Source organism: Lampris incognitus, chromosome 5 (genome assembly GCF_029633865.1).
Source record: "Lampris incognitus isolate fLamInc1 chromosome 5, fLamInc1.hap2, whole genome shotgun sequence".
Classification (NCBI taxonomy): Eukaryota; Metazoa; Chordata; class Actinopteri; order Lampriformes; family Lampridae; genus Lampris; species Lampris incognitus.
The window spans coordinates 18,321,002-18,341,567 of NC_079215.1; the positions used below are offsets into that span (position 1 = coordinate 18,321,002).

The 20,566-nt window shown below is 41.8% G+C and overlaps 1 protein-coding gene across 1 annotated transcript; it reads right to left on the reverse strand.

Moving 5' to 3' along the window:
* Positions 1 to 881: 881 nt before the first annotated feature.
* LOC130112894 (uncharacterized) lies at positions 882 to 18,298 on the reverse strand. Its single transcript, XM_056280417.1, has 5 exons — positions 17,835 to 18,298; positions 16,487 to 16,617; positions 12,281 to 13,549; positions 4,309 to 4,381; positions 882 to 1,981 (listed from the first exon to the last, which is right to left on the reverse strand). The coding sequence occupies exons 1-5, from the start codon at positions 18,118 to 18,120 to the stop codon at positions 882 to 884; spliced, it is 2,859 nt and encodes a 952-aa protein (XP_056136392.1). The 5' UTR covers positions 18,121 to 18,298.
* Positions 18,299 to 20,566: the final 2,268 nt, after the last annotated feature.

Sequence of the window (20,566 nt, forward strand, 5' to 3'; positions counted from 1 at the left end):
CAGGGGAAAAAATATAGTGGCTGTGAGAAGCTGAACTAGGGAAGCTTCTTTAAAAAGAGAAAAATGTAAAAAAAAAACGAATTCCAACTTCTTTACTTATATTTTTTCAGTAGACAGCCAAAAATGCAAAAATTCATGCAAAAAAAACCTAATAAATTATAATTGAATAGATCTATTTTTTTATTTTATTGTGTGTGTATATAGCTGATAAATAGATAAACAGGAATAAATCAATGTTAAGTGATGGATGAATGAGTAAACTGCCCTGTAGTCATTTGTCTAGTTGTAGTCAGGCTTCATATAGCAGTCCTGTTCTGCAAATGAGGGTGCGGGCAGCACAGGAACATCTCTAATCTGTGTGTGTGTACTTGCCTATGCTTTGTGTCTGCATGCACACGCTTGTGCCCGTGTGTGTGTGTGTGTGTGTGTGTGTGTGTGTGTGAGCTCACTGTCTGCACAGGTGTGCTAGGCATTCTCAAAACTACTAGCATTAGGATATGGTGATGAGCTGCCTGGATACCAGCAGAATACAAGGAGGGGGAACAAATGCAAACCCCTAAATCTGTCTGCCATTTGCGCTCGCACACTGTACACACGTCACTAGTGTTCTGGCACAGTTACTGGACCAGGGAAGTGCTGGTCTGGGGCCTGGCCCATTCTCCAGAGACGGCCTCCACCCCCATCCTTCTTCCTGTGAAGTGTGTGGACACAGTCTGCAGTGACAAGGTTACACAACAGCCCACAGGCCTCCACTTTATGAAGACATTATCATTTGCATTAATTTTTAATTATAATTTTCAATAATTAACAAAACGAAAGTAATAAGTGATGTTTGAAATTTGTCTTTCAATTTCGATCCAACTTTAATCAATTTAACCCACTCAATTCTTCTTGGCAGCATGTATAGTCTGGTGTCTGATGAGGTTACTAAGAAAAGAGAAGTTCTTTCCACACCGTGAACAGTGAAACCTCTTCTCTCCAGTGTGAACACTCTGGTGGACCTTCAAATTGTTGGAAGTGGAGAACTGCTTCCCACATTGTGCGCAGCGATATGGCCTTTCGCCCGTGTGGACCATCTGGTGCCGTTTGAGGCTGCAATACTGGGCAAAGCTCTTTCCACACTGGGCACACTGGTAAGGTTTCTCCCCAGTGTGGACACGTTCGTGTATCCGCAGCTGGCACAAGTGGGCATACCGACGTGAACAGAAGGCACAACCATAAGGGAGGCAGAGCTGCTGCTTTTGGGACTGTGACTGACAGTCTCCTAGGTTAGAGTCTTGGTTTTGACTAGTGGAAGGTTGAATGTTCTGCATTTGAATGGTGCTTGGTGGATGATTAGTACTGAGGTGAGAGAGATTGTCAGGCATCTGCTGGATATCAGACCAAAGAGGTGATGTTTGCTGTTCCTGGGATTCCACTGTTCCTATTGGGACAGTGGGAGTGACAGAGGGATTCTTGAAAGTTGGGAGGCAATTATTGTATGTCCTGTTAGTGTTGAACATCACTTCATTGGGTGAGTTCTGTGTGCCTTTTACTTGAACATAAGGAAGTGGCTGATACTGACACCTAGCATTGGCATCACTCTGATTCTGTAGGGATGTTATGTCCCCTCCTCCTCTTTGCACTTCATTCCTTCCTCCCCGAGAGGCAGTTCCTCCTTCGCCACTTTGTATGCATGACAATGGGACATCACACATGTCATCCATTTTATCAGGAAGTGAGTCAATTACAATGATATCAAACTGTGTGGTTTCCTGAAGATTAATTCTTTTAGCACTCGTGGGATCAGAGGGGAAACTGAAGGGGAGATTTGAATTTGTTTGGGTAATGGACGATGTTGAAGAGCTTTCAGATATTGTTTCTGATTCATAGATAGAGCAAGATGGCTGCTCTTTGCCTTCAGTTTTACCGCTACTGGGATATCTCCGCAGTACTGTAGAAGGACTGTGCTTGCCTTCCGGTTCTGCTACGATGGAGTCCTCTATAGACATCACAAACACAAACAGAAAATCTATTAGAAAGTAGTAATTTACTGACGGTACTTTTAGAATCAGAATTAGAATCATATTCATTGTCAAGTAGTTCAAGAACATACAAGCAATTTGACTTGGTATATTGGTGCACGAGGGAAAAATTAACAGCAACAGTAAGGTAAAAGTCATTAAAAGAATAATAAAATATAATAAAATATGATAAAATATATACACAAGACAAAATGAAAATAAATAAAATAGGTGAAACAAGGTGCAATAATGGGAGAACACTGGGAATATGGCAAATATTCTATTTACAAAATGTTAAATGAGAATTTTTAAATAAGAAGTTATTTACAGAATGAGAAGTTGTTGTAGAATAACAGTTATTTACAGGGTAGTGTGGGATTTATGCAAAGTGTTCATGTACAGAGGACACGGTAGGGCAGATGGATATATTGCACCGCGTTTCTGTATGTGAGTGTGTGTGCATGTATGTAGGTGTATGTCATGTCGTGGTGTGGAGAGACGGTCAAAGGGGTGGGGTGGTGGGTGGGGGCATTGTCAATATCTGTGGGTGTCTGGGAGCTTGTTGGAAAGGCCTACTGCTGTGAGGAAGAAGCTGTTCTTGTGGTACAAGTTTCAGGTTTTTATAGACCTTAACCTCTTGCCAGAAGGGAGTGTTTTGAAGAGACTATGGCCTGGGTGGGAAGGGTCAACTATGAGCTTTCCTGTTTGCCTCAGTATGCTTGAGACGTATAGGTCCTCAAGGGCTGGCACTTTGCAGCCAATCACCCTCTTAGCACAGCGAATGACATGCTGCAGTCTGTCTTTGTGCTTGGCAGTGGCAGCAGCATACCAGATAGTGATGGAGGAGGTGAGGGTGGACTCAATGGTGGCAGTGTAAAAATGCACCATCATTGGCTTTGGCAGGTTGAACTTCTTCAGCTGCCACAGGAAGTACAACCTCTGCTGTGCCTTCTTAGTGAGGGAGCTGATGTTCAGCTCCCACTTGAGGTCTTGGGTGATGATGGTGCCCAGGAAGCAGGATGATTCTACAGTGTCAACCGGGCAGCCACACAGGATGATGGGGGCAGGTCAGGGTGTGTTATTTCTGAAGTTTACAACCATCTCCACTGTCTTTAGAGCGTTGAGCTCCAAGTTGTTTTGGTTGCACCAGGACACCAGTTGGTCAGTCTCCCACCTGTAGGCGAACTCATCCCCACCAAAGATGAGCCCAATGAGAATGGTATCATCAGCAAACTTCAGGAGCTTGACTGACAGGTGACTGGAGGTGCAGCTGTTTGTAAACAGGGAGAAGAGTAGAGGGGAAAGGACACAGTCTTGAGGGGAACTTGTGCTGATGAACCAGGAGTCAGAGATGTGTTTCCCCAGCTTTACATGCTTCTTCCTGTCAAATAGAAGTCGGTGATCCACCTGCAGGTGGAGTCAGCTATGGGCAGTTGGGAGAGCTTGTCCTGCAGCAGATCTGGGGTGATGGTGTTGAAGGTAGAGCTGAAATCCACAAACAGGATCCTGGCATAGGTTCCTGCAAAGTCCAGGCACTGGAGGATGAAGTGGAGTGCCATGCTTACTGCATCGTTCACAGACTTGTTGGCCCAGTAGGTGAACTGCAAGGGATCCAGGAGTGAGCTGGTGATAGTTTTAAGGTAGGACAGTACAAGCTCACTCAAAAGACTTAATTACCACAGAGGTCAGGGTAGTCACTGAGTCCTGTGGGCCTTGGTTTTTTGGGGATGGGGATGATAGTGAAGGCCTTGAAGCAGGCTGGTTATGTGGGAAGTCTCCAGTGGGGTGTTAAAAATGTCTGTGAACACCAGAGACAGCTGATCAGCACTGTGGTTCAGGGAGAGAGAATCTGGTCCGGCTGCTTTGCAGGGGTCCTGGCTCTTGAACAGCCTGCTAACATCCCTCTCAAGGACGGAGAGAGTTGTCATTGGGGAAGGGGGAGGAGGGGGCCTCCAAGGTGGGCAATTGTGGAGAGGCCCTGGGCCCCTGCTGAGAGGGGAAGAAAGAGCTGGTGGTCTGGTGCTGGTGGGTGGAGTCATGGGGGATTGGGTCAGGACTGATCCATTGCCTTTCAAATCAACAATAGCACTCATTCAGATCATTGGCCAAGCGCAAGTCATTAACGGGGAGGGGGGTGTTAATTGGTGATATGTCTAAGCCCTTCCAGACAGATGCAGAGCCGTTTTCTGAGAACCGTTGTTGAAGTTTCACGAGTACGGTTGTTTAACATATCTCAACACTCTACTAAGGCTGTATGCTATTCAAAAAGAAAGCATTAAGAACCCCCCCCGCCCCCACACGTTACCTTGTACTTCCTCCAGGTTCTCCTCCTTGCACCTACGGCTATTCAGGCTTTTCAGACTTTGCAGGATTTGACCCTAGAGAGGAAGCAGGCATTTAGCTGACAGAAAGAACTCATTAGATTCCAACTGAAGTCTGATATTTAACAATCTTTTAAAAAGTGATTTTTCTTGAAATAAGTCATTTTCGAAAACTGGAGTTGTTGGCTAAGCATACTCGATAAAGGGCCAAGAGGATAAAGCGATATACTTTACATTTTTTAGAGTTAAAATTTAATGATTTCTTAAATGACCAACAGTATGGCAGACACTGCTCATTAGACCCACATAAATACTGTAATATTTGAATTTTTTGGATATGAATAAGTTTAGTCAATCACAGTCAAACTTTCCAGTTATCCTCTGCTTTATGGCGAGTGCAGTTCATATTTAGCAAGATGAGAGGTTGGCAACAGAATGGTCAGATATTCACTTCACATGCTTATTTTTGTGCTTCTGGTAAAACTGTTCAACAGTACCTGTTCAAACTGGTGTGAGTGATTTGATCAGAATATGGTGATTGTACTTTCTCAAAGCAGAAATTATGCAATAAACAATTATATAAAAAACACAATAGATTCCTTTTAAAAAAGCTCATTTATTTACACCTCAAATCATATATGCAGTTGTACAATATAATTTACTCCCCACCCATTGAAAACAGACCATTTCTGCGTATGGTACGACCTCAGTTGGCTCACAGTTCTGTCTGAAGAAAAGCAGTTCCTTGATTGTTCAGGATGCAATTCTCAAAATCACATTAAATGATATCATTGAGGAAAATAAAGCAGGTAGGGCTCTCCATAAAATCAGTTTTTTTCCACCTACAAAACATTTACGATCTGAAATCAAGGTCACAGAGATATACGTACATGTAGCTTGATGTTCCTTAATCCTTTTTAAAGTACTGTGGAAACCTCTTATAGTGATCACATTCGGCCAGACCACTATGATCTCTAAAGCAGGTGATCATTTTAAGCCCAGCGGCGTTTTTTTTTTTTTTTTTTTTTTGGGTGACCTTCTTATTGCCATGTGTACATTTTTTAAATTAATAATAATAATAATGGATTACATTTATATAACACTATCTAGACACCCAAAGCGCTTCACGTTGAACGTGGGAAACTCACCTCAACCACCACCCCTCATGTAGCACTCACCTGGGTGATACATGGCAGCCATTTTGCACCAGAACACTCACCACACACACACACACACACACATCAGCTTCAGGCGGGGAGGGAGGAATCATTGAGCCAGTTACACATGGGGGGATGATTAGGTGGCCAGATGGAGAGAGCCAGGTGGGGAATTTCGCCAGGACCCCCTACTCTTTACAATTAGTGCCGTGGGATCTTTTAATGACCACAGTGAGTCAGGACCTCATCCAGCAGCCATACCAACATGTACCCTGGCTCTGCCAAATGATGGAAGCTAAAGCAGGTATGGGCTTAGCTAGTACCCGGGTGATCTCCCGGGAAAACTGAGCTGCTGCCGGAAGTGGTGCTGGTGGGCCAGTAGGGAGCAGTCTTCCCTTTGGTCCTAATAAAACAACAACAACAACAAATGTCAAATCCCAATGCCCCAGTGCAATGATGGGGACACTGCTGTAGGAGATGCTGTCCTGGGGATGAGACGTTAAACCGAGGTCCTGACTCACTGTGGTCATTAAAGATTCCATGGCCCTTATCACAAAGAGTAGGGGGTTCCCCGGTGTCCTGGCAAAATTCCCAACCTGGCTCTGTCCATCTGGCCACCTAATCATCCCCATGTGTAATTGGCTCAATGAGCCATTCCCCTCAACCTCAAGCTGATGTGATTATTCTGGTACAAAATGGTTGCAGTGCATCACCCAGGTAGGTGCTACACATTGTGGTGGTTGAAGTGAGTTACCCCTTTCAATGTGAAGCACTTTGGGTGTCTAGAAAAGTGCTATATAAATGCAATTATTATTATTATTATTATCATTATCCAAAAGACAGCATCTCCTACAGCACAGTGTCCCTGTCACTGCACTGGGGCATTCGTTTTTTTGTTGCTTTTTTATTAGGACCAGAGGGAAGTCTGCCCCCTACTGACCCACCAACACCACTTCCAGCAGCAACGCAGTTTTCCCGGGAGTTCTACCATCTAAGTACTAGCCAGGCTCGTACTTGCTTAGCGTCTGTCATTCGGCAGAGCCAGGGTACATGTTGGTATGGCTGCCGGCACACTATACAGTATTGGATAAATATAATGTAATGAAACAGACAACTTCTGTATTTCACTGGATTTACAACGTTACAATTTCATTTAGCAGACACTTTTATCCAAAGCAACGCACATCTGAGAGTTAATACAACAAAAGCAAGGATCTACTCAGGGGACAGCAACGCAAGTAAGTGCCAAAAAACTAGGTTCAAGTCTGACAGGACATAGGTGTCAACAGGCAGTGCACAAAGGCAACATATAGGGTGCATAGAAGCGATTATTTTTTTTATTTTTTTGACAGTAGTCTATTGTCGGCAATTGTACTGTACCAAATATCAGCTGCTTCAAATGCTTCGAAGAGGAATCTAAAAGTAGACTACAAGTTGCAGTAACATCGCTTTACGTATTAATATGATGAATGTGGATGACAAGGTATAAATGACAGTGGTCCTCTGCAGCTGCCTGAACTAATTCCTTTTAATCCTTGACTGTTCTGTTCCATGTAAACTGTGTCTTTGAGTTTGACAGTGACATACAAATAATGACAGGAAAACATGGACAATAGGGGAACCCTTGTGAAAAGCAGAAAAACTCTTTTGTTTTTTTTATTTATGTTAAATTCTATTTTGTTTATTATTTTTATTATTATTTTATGTTTTGAATTTTAGCATTTTTTTCTTTGTATTCTGTTATTATCTTCCAAATGTCTGACATGTAAGGGATGGCCTAATTTTAATGGTGAACAATAATCTATTAGCCTTTTGATATTTCTTTCGCTGGATGAGAACACACTTGTTTCTTTGTTGCTGGAAGTAATTTGAAAATATTAATAAAGATATTGCTGGGGAACAGAAAAACATTGCTTTGCATTGTCAAAAGTACATTTTTAATAAAAATGGGGTGAGCCCTAAAAATGAAAGTAAACCTAAGCTATTTTTGACAATTTGGTGATTTAGGAGGCAGATTTTCAGGGCAGAGGGTGGCGCTGTTCATTCTGTTGATTCTGATTCAGTGACACAGGAGTAAGCAATTTTTTTTTTAACATGTCAAGTCAATTTTATTTGTACAGCCTAATATCACAAAATACAAATTTAGCTCGGGGGGGGGTGCTTAAATTACCTTGGCTTTGTAATAGTACCCCCCCCCCATGCATGAATGACCCAAAATGATCACTTGAACTGTACTGTTTGATAACAAGAACTGGATTACTCTAACAGCTTCGGTATAGAAATGATGCCATCTGGCGAATTTTGATCAGTGTAAGTGGTTGATCATTATAACCGTGATCACTATAAGTGGTTTTCTGTAGCATATCGATTTTTGTGGTTGGTCTACCTTTTTTTTTTAAGCCACAAAGTGATCAATGGGTAATTACCATCACCGTAATCAACACTTTGTATTTCTTCAGCCACTTTTCCAAATAACATCAGGTCATCTCAAAATAATGAGTACAGTCTACCACTGTTCAGGCATTATTACCACAAAGTAAAATGTAATTAAACATTGCCAACAGGGATGTTATAAGAGCTGTTCAAATCAAGAAAGATGGAAATTAAAAACAGGATACTTCTTTTCTTTCATAATGAAGAAAATCTGAAAAATGGTCATTCCGTATCCACAGATATGTGTTACACATGCAAACTCTTTGGTCTATTCTGCTTTCATGGTGAAGATATTTAGTTCACGCTGAATAAAAAACAGGTCCAACTCATGCCAACTGACTGAACAATAATGTCACCACATACCCGTGGTAAAACACACTACCTGGGTATACAGGCTTAATTTGACCTGTTTGTCAAACAATGATGGATTGCTGATCGGCAAAAAAACGTGACTTGGTAACTTGGGCAACCTGCACTGACTGGACTCCCCGTAGGTATGTTTTTTCTAAACTAATAATCGAATGACAAAATCTCTTTCTCAGTGTCTGTATTGAAAATCGAAAGAATAAATCTCTTACAGCATCGCCTCTTTGTGGTTTATTGGAGGGGAAGCGGTAGAGTTGCCTACCATGTAATAATAATAATAATTTTACTTATATAGCACTTTTCTAAAGCATTGTGCTTCATAAAAAAAAACCCAGACAAGGCAAATTTAAGAGTAAACCCAAATAAGAATAAAAAATAAAAACAGTATAAATAAAAACAAATATTAAATATTTGTAAGATCTTTCATAAAAAGAGAAGTTTTAAGACAAGATTTAAAAGAAGCTGGAGACTTGGTAAGTCTTAGTTCAACAGGAAGTGAGGTCCATAGTGTGGGGGCTCTAACAGCAAAAGCCCAATCACCCTTTGTAACAAACCGAGACCTGGGAATAACAAGCAGGGCTCCATCTGCAGTTCTGAATGGTCGAGGGGGCATATACCAGATCAATAAATCACAAATGTAAAATCAATTCGAAATGTAACAGGGAGCCAGTGTAGGGAGGCAAGCACAGGAGTGATATGGTCGTGCTTTTCCTTGTAATGAGCAGAGCAGCGGCATTTTGTACCAATTGCAGATGGTGGAGGGAGCCAGAATAAAGTGCATTACAATAGTCAAGCCGAGAAAAGATAAAAACGTGTACAACTTTTTGCAGAGCTGCAATTGATAAAAATGACCTAATTTTGGAGATTAGCTTAAGCTGGAGAAAGCATGACTGAACAACATGTTTGATTTAATTATCAAAACTGAAGTTAGCATCGAATATTACCCCAAGATTCCTAGCAGCCTGCTTAAGACCCCCTGACAGACCACCAAGATTAGTAACATAAGGGCATGATGGAATTTTCGGGACTGAACAGAATGACCTCAGACTTCCATCCATCCATCCATTATCCGAACCGCTTATCCTGCTCTCAGGGTCGCAGGGATGCTGGAGCCTATCCCAGCAGTCATTGGGCGGCAGGCAGGGAGACACCCTGGACAGGCCGCCAGGCCATCACACAGGGCCAACATACACACACACACACACACACACACACACACACACACACACACACACACACACACACACACACACACACACACACACACACACACACACATTCATACCTAGGGGCAATTTAGTATGGCCAATTCACCTGACCTCCTGCACCGGAACTGGAAACCGGAGCACCCAGAGGAAACCCACGCAGACATGGGGAAAACATGCAAACTCCACTCAGAGGATGACCCGGGACGACCCCCAAGGTTGGACTGACTACCCTGGGACTCGAACCCAGGACCTTCTTGCTGTGAGGCGACCAGGCTAACCACTGCATCACCATGCCACTGCTGTGACCTCGCTGTCTTTGTTTTCAAGAGAAGACAGAAAAAACCTTTAGCAAACATACAGCTGGTAATTGCTATAGATTCGCGACATCATTTTCAAATCTAACATCTGCAAGGTAACTCACGTCTGCACTTAATAGGAAAAGCCTGCCTGGGCTGTCTAGCTCATATCCATGGCTGTTAGAAGAGGCCACATCAGATACTTAAAGGTGTGAGGAAGTTCAGGCTTCACAGAGTGACAGCAGGGAATCTCAGCATGGCTCTAAGGGGGCTTCCAACATGAAGCAAGAGGCTTATGACAACGGCTATGATGAGCACATGCCTGACGAGCCCAAAGACACCAAGACTAACCCGATCATCAACTAACTTCCCCAGAGCATGAGCCAGGACGGGCTCCGCAGTCTCTTCAGTAGCATTGGAGACGTGGCGTCAGCCAAACTCATCCGGGACAAAATGGCAGGCCACAGCTTTGGTTACGGCTTTATTAACTTTGTTAACCCTAGTGATGCCGAGAGGGCTATCAGTACCCTCAATGGCCCGAAGCTACAGTCTAAAAGTATCAAGGTGTTGTGCCGAGCTCTGACACTATTAAAGATGCTAATCTCTACATTAGCGTTCTACCCAGAACCATGAGTCAGCAGGACCTGGAAGACATGTTCACCTGCTACGGACGCATCATCAACTGCAGGGTCCTGGTGGATCAGGCCACTGGTCTGTCCCGGGGAGTGGCATTTTGACCTCAGACTTATCATCATTAAATTTCAGAAAATTTTCAGACATCCAGGATTTAATGTCAGAGAGGCAAGTTGTGAGATTTGCTAGGGTGCTAGGATCTGGGGGTTTTAGTGGCATGTATAACTGTCATCAGCATAAAAATGGTAGGGCACGTCATGATTTTGTATAATCTGGCTAAGGGGCAGCATGTATACATATAGAAAAGAGAAGGGGGCCCAAGAACTAAGCCTTGAAGGACACCACAACTCAACTGAGCTGCCGAGGAGGTAGTTACCCAGAACAAAAGAAAAAGTTCTATTGGTGAGGTAAGAGCGTAATAAGCTAAGCGCCGAGCCCTTGATGCCAATTCAAATCTTTAAGCAATGTAAGAGGATGTTGCGATCGACCGTGTCAAAGGCAGCACTTAAGTCTAAAAAAAAAAATTGAGCAGTCACCTCTGTCTGCAGTCAGCAGTAGGTCATTAGTGACCTTAACTAGAGCCATCTCAGTACTATGAAGTGCTCTGAAATCAGACTGGAAACTATTAAAAACAGTATTAGTGGTCATACAAGAAATCAATTGGCGTCCGGGTAGCCCAGTGGTCTATTCCATTGTCTACCAACACGGGGATCGCTGGATCGAATCCCCGTGTTACCTCCGGCTTGGTTAGGTGTCCCTACAGACACAAGTAGTTGTGTCTGTGGGTGGGAAGCCGGAAGTGAGTATGTGTTCTGGTTGCTGCACTAGCACCTCCTCTGGCCGGTCGGGGCACCTGTTTGGGGGGGAGGGGGAACTGGGGGGAACAGCGTGATCCTCGCACGCACTACGTCCTCCTGGTGAAACACCTCACTGTCAGGTGAAAAGAAGCAGCTGGCGACTCCACATGTATCGGAGGAGTCATGTGGTAGTCTGCAGCCCTCCCTGGATTGGCAGAGGGGATGGAGCAGCGACTGGGACGGCTCGGAAGAGTGGGGTAATTGGCCAGATACAAATGGGGAGGGAAAAAAAAAGAAGCAAAGCAACTCGCTTTACAATCATGAAAAAAAGAAAGAAAAAGAAATCAGTAATTTCTTGAGAAGAAATTACTCTCTAGTTACTTATGGACAGGGGATCTAAATTAGGTTTATTCAGCAATCGGTGAACAATGGCATGCTTAAAGTTGTCTGGGAAAAAAACCAGAGGCCAGAGAATCATTAAGAATTTGCAGAATAACAGCGCAGATAGTTGAAAATACCTCCTTGACAGCTTAGTGGGAATGATGTCTAGGATGCAGTAGGAGGAGTTCATATTGGAGACTGTATTCTTGAACACAAAAATTTTAATTGGTTGAAACTGGGTGAAAGAGGCAGAATTGACATGGGGAATGGACCTAGTGCAAGAATCTGGCTGTACATGTCCTCTACTCATTTCATGGCTCATTTGCATGCCATCTCCTCATTGTTGACTTTACCGTAATTTTTTTGTGTTGGCGTTTTCACAAAATTGGACCGAAAAGGCACATATCTTTTTCCTCAAATCTGTGCAACAAAGTCGGTCTTCATATACCATGAGCAGTATGATATAAATGGAAACATACTGTGAATTCATGACTAACCAACCATCATGATGGGACATCCAGCAACTCGATGACCCATCATCCATTTTTCATGACTCCAATTACAGGTGCGCATGAAACTAATTCTTGTTTTAGTGCTGGATCTTCTGGTGTCTCTTAAGGTTGCTGGGATGAGAGAAGCGGCGGTCACACACAGAACAGCTGAATGGTCTTTCCCCTGTGTGCACATTCTTGTGGATGTCCAGTTGGCTTTGGCACACAAAGCTCTTGCCACATATCTCACAGATGTGAGGTTTCTCCCTGGTGTGGCGTGCCATGTGTTTATGCAAATCTGCCTCTAGATAGAAGCCTTTAGTGCAGATGGTACAGCCGTACGGCCTCTCCATTGCAGTGTGGATGCGAGCTAGGTGATCACCACTTGAGTAAAAAGGGGGTCTTTGGTTGGATTTACCTGAATGGTTGGGTTTTTGGTAGCTTAAGCTTCTGGCATTATGAGATAGCCTTTGGCTCAGAGGGCTGACAGGGTGACCCAAAGCTACATGTGATGAATTATTCGAATAATGATCCCGTCCTGTTCTTTCCAAGTGACTGAGGTGGGCTGTTGTGTTTTCCTGGTTCCTGGCCTTATGTGTGTCATCAGTGGTGGTATAATGGGGGGTAGTTATACCACTAGAGGTTCCTGGACCATCATGTGGGCCAAACACTGACCCAGCCTGGTCAGGTAATTTTAACTGAACTGAGCTTTTTCCCACCAATTCAATCTGAACATGCTGAGTCTTAGGTAAGACAACTTCATCATCACTTTTTATTAGTCTATTTGTCTTTTCTATCATATTTTTCCGTACATCTGAACGGTGAATTTTTTTTCCTTTCTTGTCTGAAGTTGCCCCATCATCAATTACTATCACGTCTGACACAGAAGACTTAGAACTGATGCTGCTTATGGCGGTGTTGCAACTGACACTGTTATCTGATGCAAAATCATTACACTGTCGTTCAGGCCACAATGAAACATTCTCTGAGGCCTTTACAACAGCACGGTGAGCTGATGCATCATTAATATGTGTGGACACGTTTGCCCACACCTGAGGTAAAGCATAATTTAGCGTGTTCTCCAGTTCTTCCTTGTCATTGCTGCATGGTATTGCGTCAATTTCCCCATTTATTGGAAGACACTCCCCTGCTCTGACACCACCTCCTGTTAATTCCAACAGTACATTATGGGTAATGTCACTGCTGATGTTGTCTTTGTCAGATTGGCCAACAACAAAGGTGATGATGTTGGATCCACTGACCTCCGTTTCAGTGCTACATCCTGTTGTCTCTACATCTGTGAGATTCTCCAGGCCACCAATAGGTGATGTGATGCTGTCTCCTACTCTGGTGCTGACACAGCCATCTGCTACTGTTTCCTCTTTGGATTTTCTGGTCTCCACAGCCCCTTCCACTTTGACAATCCGGAGTTCCCCATTGTCCTGTTTCTCAGGCTCTGCTGCCTGATAAAATGAATAAATGATTAAAGACAAATTTTTGTCCCTGTACCTGGATGTGCTGACACGTATGCCATGAATCCTCAGAGAACGGTATTTTTTAAGTAGGGCAGTTAAATGAACCTGGAGTTTTTCAATTCCAAGACACAACATGATTTTAGCGACATTGGGTGTCTAATGGATATCTGCTTTGTTTTTCAAAAGGAAGAAAGCATCACATTAAAACCCACCTTTGAACAGCTTCTTGCCATGTGGTATACAAGATTTTCTTGTAGGTTTTGAACTATCCACACACTGACCTCTATGAGCCAGAAAATTTAAAAGTATTGCTGATATCTAAACCAGAAAATCCGCCGATTTTCAACCTCATCTGTTTATTCGGAACAGGGATAGCGCGTGAAAAACACCTGCAGTTGTGTCAAAGAAGGTTGACTCAGTTCATCTGGATACAACGTTTATTGACAGATATGTTTCATCACTCAGCTAAGTGGCATCTTCAGTCTAAACCGACTGCAGGTATCCCCACCTCTTACAAACAATACAGTACAATACAGTTACCTAACGACCGAAACCAACGACCAGCTTCATATGCAAAGGCCATGTGTACTATTCACAGAGGATTAGGGATTGTTGTAATCACAGCGTTGTAAAATGGCAACAGAAGTATAACGAACGAAACAAACGACCAATTTCATGCGCAAATATGGGTGTGACCATTAACTAGAGTTTCGATGGCCATGTGTACTATTCATAGAGGATTGGGGAATAGTTGCAATCACAGTGACCATCGAATAGTGGCCAATACACATGGCCATCGAAACTAGTTAATGGTCATACCCATATGTGCACATGAAACCGGTCATTGGTTTCGGTCATTATTCATCTGTTGCCATTTTACAATGCTGTGATTGCTACAATCCCTAATCCTCGGTGAATAGTACACATGGCCTTTGAAACTCTAGTTAAATGTCACACCCATATTTGCATATGAAACTGGTCGTTGGTTTCGGTCGTTAGGCAACTGTATTGTGTACTGTCTTGTTTATAAGGGGTGGGAATATTTGCAGTCAGTTTAGACTGAAGATGTCACTAAGTTGAGTGATGAAACATATCTGTCAATAAACATTGTATCCAGATGAACTGATTCAACCTTCTTTGATTTTCTTATCTGAATTACTGAGCATGCATCAAGACACCTGCAGATGTGCCTGATGTGAAACAGCTTTTTGTCCTCCAAATGATGTATTGTGCCATCATTCTGATGTATTATGCCATCATTCGGTGGACGGAAAAACTACAGCCTAGCAGGGTTTCTAATGTTCTAATCTACTCTAAAGCATCCATCCATCCAGCCATCCATTATCCAAACCGCTTATCCTGCTCTCAGGGTCATGGGGATGCTGGAGCCTATCCCAGCAACCATTCAAAAAAGGTCATGGCTTGGTGGCGTAGTGCTTGCATTGCTGCCTAACTCTAAGCCTCATTTTCTCAGATAAACTATGTATGCAATGGTGGAAATGACACTCTACAACACTACAACAGATAACTTTAAGGTTGATGATAGAGAAGCTTAAATAATGCATTCTGGTATGTGTAGGCTCTGTGGGAAAGACTCTGAGCAGGAGATCTCTCCATCAATATAGTATGCTATGCAATGAGGATTTTATTGCCTCAACGACTACATTACTCATCAGTGCTGACTGCACAAATTACTGACAACATTGTCCTTCAAGGACATTAGGGCTGCTTGCAAAGTATAAATGTCTATAACCTGCCCAAAGAAAGAATAGACTATTAGAGGCATGATCAAATTAACAAAGTAATGGAATTTCCTCTTGAATCCATTACTATAGGGATATTACTTTTTGAGAAGATATTTTCAACAGAAATTAGTGTGGCATTTCTTTTTTAATTCATTAGTCCTGTGAAGCACAACGACACTCAAAGAGATGGAAGAACATGATGGAGCAAACTAGTTACTTATGTTTCAAAAAAATAAGCCCGTATTCCTAAATTTTAGATTGCGCCATAAATATAAGGGCTGTACCATTTAGCAAATAATTAAAATGATGATCAAGTACGTCTTTATACATGCTCAATAATCCAGGTAAAGAAATCACAGAAAGGTGAATCAGTTTGTCTGGACACATTAATTGAGAGATGGTAATTATTGATGAAATGTTTCTCTCAATAAATGTTGTGTCCAGACAAGCTGATTCACCTTTCTGTGATATTGGGAGAAACGTTTCATCACTCATCTAAGTGACCTCATCAGTCTCAAATGACTGCCGGGATCCCCACCCTGTGAGTACATCTGTCGCTATCTTACAATGCTGTGATTGTGTTTCCAGTCATTATGCCACTGTATTGTTTATAAGGGTGGGGATAGCTGCAGTCAGTTGAGCCTGAAAAGGTCACTTCGATAAGTGATGAAACGTTTCTCTCTCAATAAACGTTATGTCCAGATGAACTGATTCAACTTTCTGTGATTTTCTTACCTGGATTATTGAGCATGCATAAAGACATGTTTATGGAGAGGCTGTTGGCGATGTCCTGAGCAGATCCTTGACCATGTGCCCTAATCAATCAATCAAGTTGCATTTTTTATAGCGCTTTTCCTAAAATGATCTGGGTAATCTTAAGTTTAATCATGGCCTGAGAATAACTAAAATGGCCCCAAAAAATTGTATTCTCTCTTGGCATTACTCTCCCATCACAACAGAGGGAGAATATTCAACACCAACAATTAAAGTGGTGGTAAAACTTTGGCTGTAGGACAGCAACAAAATACCTTTCAATCATCCTTTTCTGCACGGCATAAAACCAGTTTTGACATGTGAATTCTAAATTACAACTGACTTTAGGAAAAAAAATTTTTTTAAGTAATTAAAATCCATTTATATTCCATATTTATATTTTTAAATCATATTTTGAAACAGATACCTCAGTTTTAGTGGTAGTGACCACCTCCTGATCAGGGTCCTGATCCAGGTTAATGGGTTGGGTTTTCTGTTGAGACTGTTGCGATCCTAGACCCCTGTTAAGAAATCTGGTCCTTCCCTGGAGTGAAGATCCTAAAGAGACAGCATTCAATGAGGTGGATGACTGACTGCTATTTCAGTGGGTTTGACTTCAGAAATTGGTTTCTGGGAGAGCAAATATAATAGTATATACTAAGAGGACACCATTTTATTTTTCAGTTAAAAGTTTTACGTTCATTTTGTTTAAATGACACTGCTCAGACAGCAAAAAGGAGTGGATATGAAAAAGTATTTGAGGGTGCAATATTGCCAAAACAATAAACTTGTGTAAAAGGCCTTTGCACACCAAGTAAAATGCCAAACATTTATGGGTTGCAGCTTCACAGATTATAAAATTGGCTCCATTTTCTCCAATCCAACCACTGAAAAGTGGTTTCTAATGGATTTTTGAGTTAACCCCTTTAGACGATATAAATTGTTTTAAGACACCAGTTTGGGCTCTGGGAAGTAAAGATGAGCATTTATCATCATTTTTACATTTACAAACTAAATGATTAATCAATTAATTGAAAACGATAATTGATCAGTTATGAAAATAACCACCCTTAGTTGCAACAAATATGCATTTTGTGTCTATCAACACACTCTAATTGAAAATATGGGCCTGTTTTACTCCAATGTTTCAAGCAATACTGATATAAACAGATAATAAAAACACATTTTACAGCATCAGAAAACGTAAAGACCCAGATTAAGTTGTTGTTTAGTGTTAGTACTTGTATTGAGAGAGATGTCAAATTAATTGACTGGTCTTCTAATACAATTAAATCCTGTGTTTTGTATTTTGGAAGCAGGGCGACCGATTAGAATTTAGGGACTTTACCAATATGAAAGTGATGACTTGTAATATGCAAAGTAGTGCTGAGTGACATAGAACATATCACATTTAACAACATGGAATTTTACACAATATCAATAGATGTGACATCTGCGTTTATGTTTAAAATCCAACTGAGGTTCAGTTACATTGTGCTGTTTGTGTAAAGTATATCAAACCAAATTTAGTTTTCAAATAATACACCCTCACCTATCTCTGACTTCATTATGTGAGAATTTTTAAGTTGACATCATCATCCATTTAGGCTATGAAACTATCACGGCATGACCATTGGAATTTCATCCGCTGAAAGACGATTAAACGATTATATTGGCCGGCCCAAATACACGGAATATTCACTTTTAGCAGGCGGGGGTAGACTATGTACATAGCAGCAACAGATAGGGAGTCTGTTGGTTTGTTGACGGATTACCTGATGTCAATGTCTCCCGATGCTGTCGGTTCAGAAGGCGCACCCCGGGGAGACGAGCGGACCCGTCCAGACCCTTCATCCTCTCCGCTCGGTACCTGGAGATCTGCAGCTCCAACAATTTGATTTTTCTACGAAGAAATTCGTTCTCCTTCTGACCCTGAGACATTTCCAAATGGACCACCGCATATCCATCGTCTACAACTTTGCAGATTTCAGCCACAGCCGCGTTGGCCAGCGCCTCCATAATTGAGGCGATCTGAGTATGGAAGTCCACGGCAGTCGACATGTTATTGTTCCCAAAATAATTGACCAACGTTAATGGAAAAAAAATTGGTATTGTCTTAACACATTAAACCGCGTAATTAAAAGGAACGCATAGCTAACCAAAATGTATAACCAACTGGGTTCTACTGGTTAAAAACTAATCAAAACGAATCGCTCGGCTTAAGGATTCATGGCTAGCGTCCTTTATGTGAGATGACAACGAAAGGCAGCTAGCTAGCCTTCTGCTTCTTCCTCCTTTTTTAAGGTTTATTGGCGGTTGGCAAACAACGATTTGTTGCATTACTGCCACCAACTGGACTGGAGAGTGGATCAAAACGTCTACGGGGGAGGGGGTGGGGACTCGTGTCTTCTCAAGGGATGTGAAGTCATGGAAATGTGGGAAATAATTTGTTTAAGTATTTACAATCATAGGTTTGTCTTTATATAAATTTAATAATCAACAAAGTTTAGATACACAATGTATGGGTTTACCTGTGTAGAATGTATGATTATTACAAATCAAATGCAGCTTCTTTTTTTTAATCTTAGATATGTGGTAAACGGGTATTTTTTATCCTAGATATGTTGCAACTGGAAATAATGGTGTCTCAAGGTAGGGTACGTGTAGTATAATCCTATATCACTAAATGGTGACAAAACACCGATGGAAAATAATGGTATCAAAAAGTACAGTATAGTACATGTTAATACCACTAAAGGGCACAAATAAAAACGTAAGGGGTTATGAATTTGTGGCGAATCTATTTATAACTAAGGAGATAATGGAGTATAAATTTGGGGTGATTCTATTCTCTAAAATCAAAAAGGTGTGGTCAAAGATTAAACCCCACAATAAGTGGGACTAAGTCAAGTTTGCCCCAAGGAGCTTTACAGCAACAAAACATCCTGTCCTTAGACCCTCGCATCGGATAAGGAACAACTCCCTAAAAAAAAAAAACCTTTAACAGGGAGAAAAAATAAGAAGAAACCTCAGGTAGAGCAACCGAGGAGGGAGCTCTCTCCCAAGACAGCCAACGTGCAATGGATGTTGGGTTTACACAATTTACAGAATACAGCATTGAAAGAGGAAAACAGAATTATAATGGAATTATGAAATTTATAAAGAATATGATGCACAGGATGCAAAGCAGTGTCCAGACGCCACCGGAACAGCCCAGGACTCAAGCCACGCAACCAGCACCACAATGCAATAAATAAATAAATAAATAAACAAACAAACAAATAATTAGATAAATAAAATTTAGTCACACATCCCAGTGAGATAAGGATACACATTGAAACAGGACAAAAAAATTATATGGATTTATAAGATATATAAAAAGAAAGTGTGATGAGGGGAATGCCAAGCAACGTCCAGGTGGTGACCACTGTCACCATGGAGACCCGTGAGGAGGACCGACTGCACGTACACACAAGGGAGATTCACATGACACCATTCACACACAGAAAAAGAGAAAGGAGAAGACATCATTCAGAGAGAGAGGATATGTGAGAGAACAGTTTGCAATAGTCATTAGTCATAACCAATTAAGTCATCAATTATTCATAAGCTACACTATAATCTCGTTGGCAGATCAGTGCTTGGTAAAGTCATTGAGACAGAAACCGACCCGCCATGCAGTACAGGTTGTGAAGCATTCAACTTAAAGGCAAAAAGATGAGTTTTAAGTTTGGATTTAAGGGACTCAACAGACTCTGATTGTCTGATGGCAGCAGAAAGGTTATTCCACAAGAACGGGGCCCAATAGGAAAAGACCCTGCCATCAGCTGACTTCTTTTTAACTTTGGGTACACACAGGAGCCCGGTATTTTTGATAGCGAAAAACTCAATATGGAATGTACGGTTTAAGGAGATCAGACAGGTAAGACAAGGCAAGCCCATTTAGGATTTTATAAGTCAGCAGAAGCACCCTGAATTTTGATCTAACTTGGATAAGAAGCCAATGAAGGGAGGTGAGAATTGCTGTAATATGGTCAAATTTTCTAGTTTTAGTTAGGATTCTAGCTGCAGCATTCTGAACCATCTGAAGACCTTTAGTACTAGCATGTGGAAAACTTGAAAACAGAACATTACAATAATCAAGTCTGGATGAAACAAATGCATGTATTAAAGTCTCTGCATCAACCATGGACAGGAAAGACCAAGTTTTAGCTATGTTATGTAAGTGAAAAAATGCACTCTTGGTGATTTCTTTAATGTGCTTATCAAACGAAAGGTGGAAATCAAACATAACACCAAGATTTTTGGCTGCCATACTTTGTGAAATCACAGAGTTGTCGATTATCGCTCATCTCTCATCTTCAGCCGCTTTTCCGGGGTCGGGTCATGGTGGCAGCAAGCTAAGTAGGGCACTCCAGACGTCTCTCTCCCCAGCAACAAAACCACATCATATGCGAAGACCAGAGATGCAATTCTGAGGTTCCCGAAACGGACACACTCCTCACCT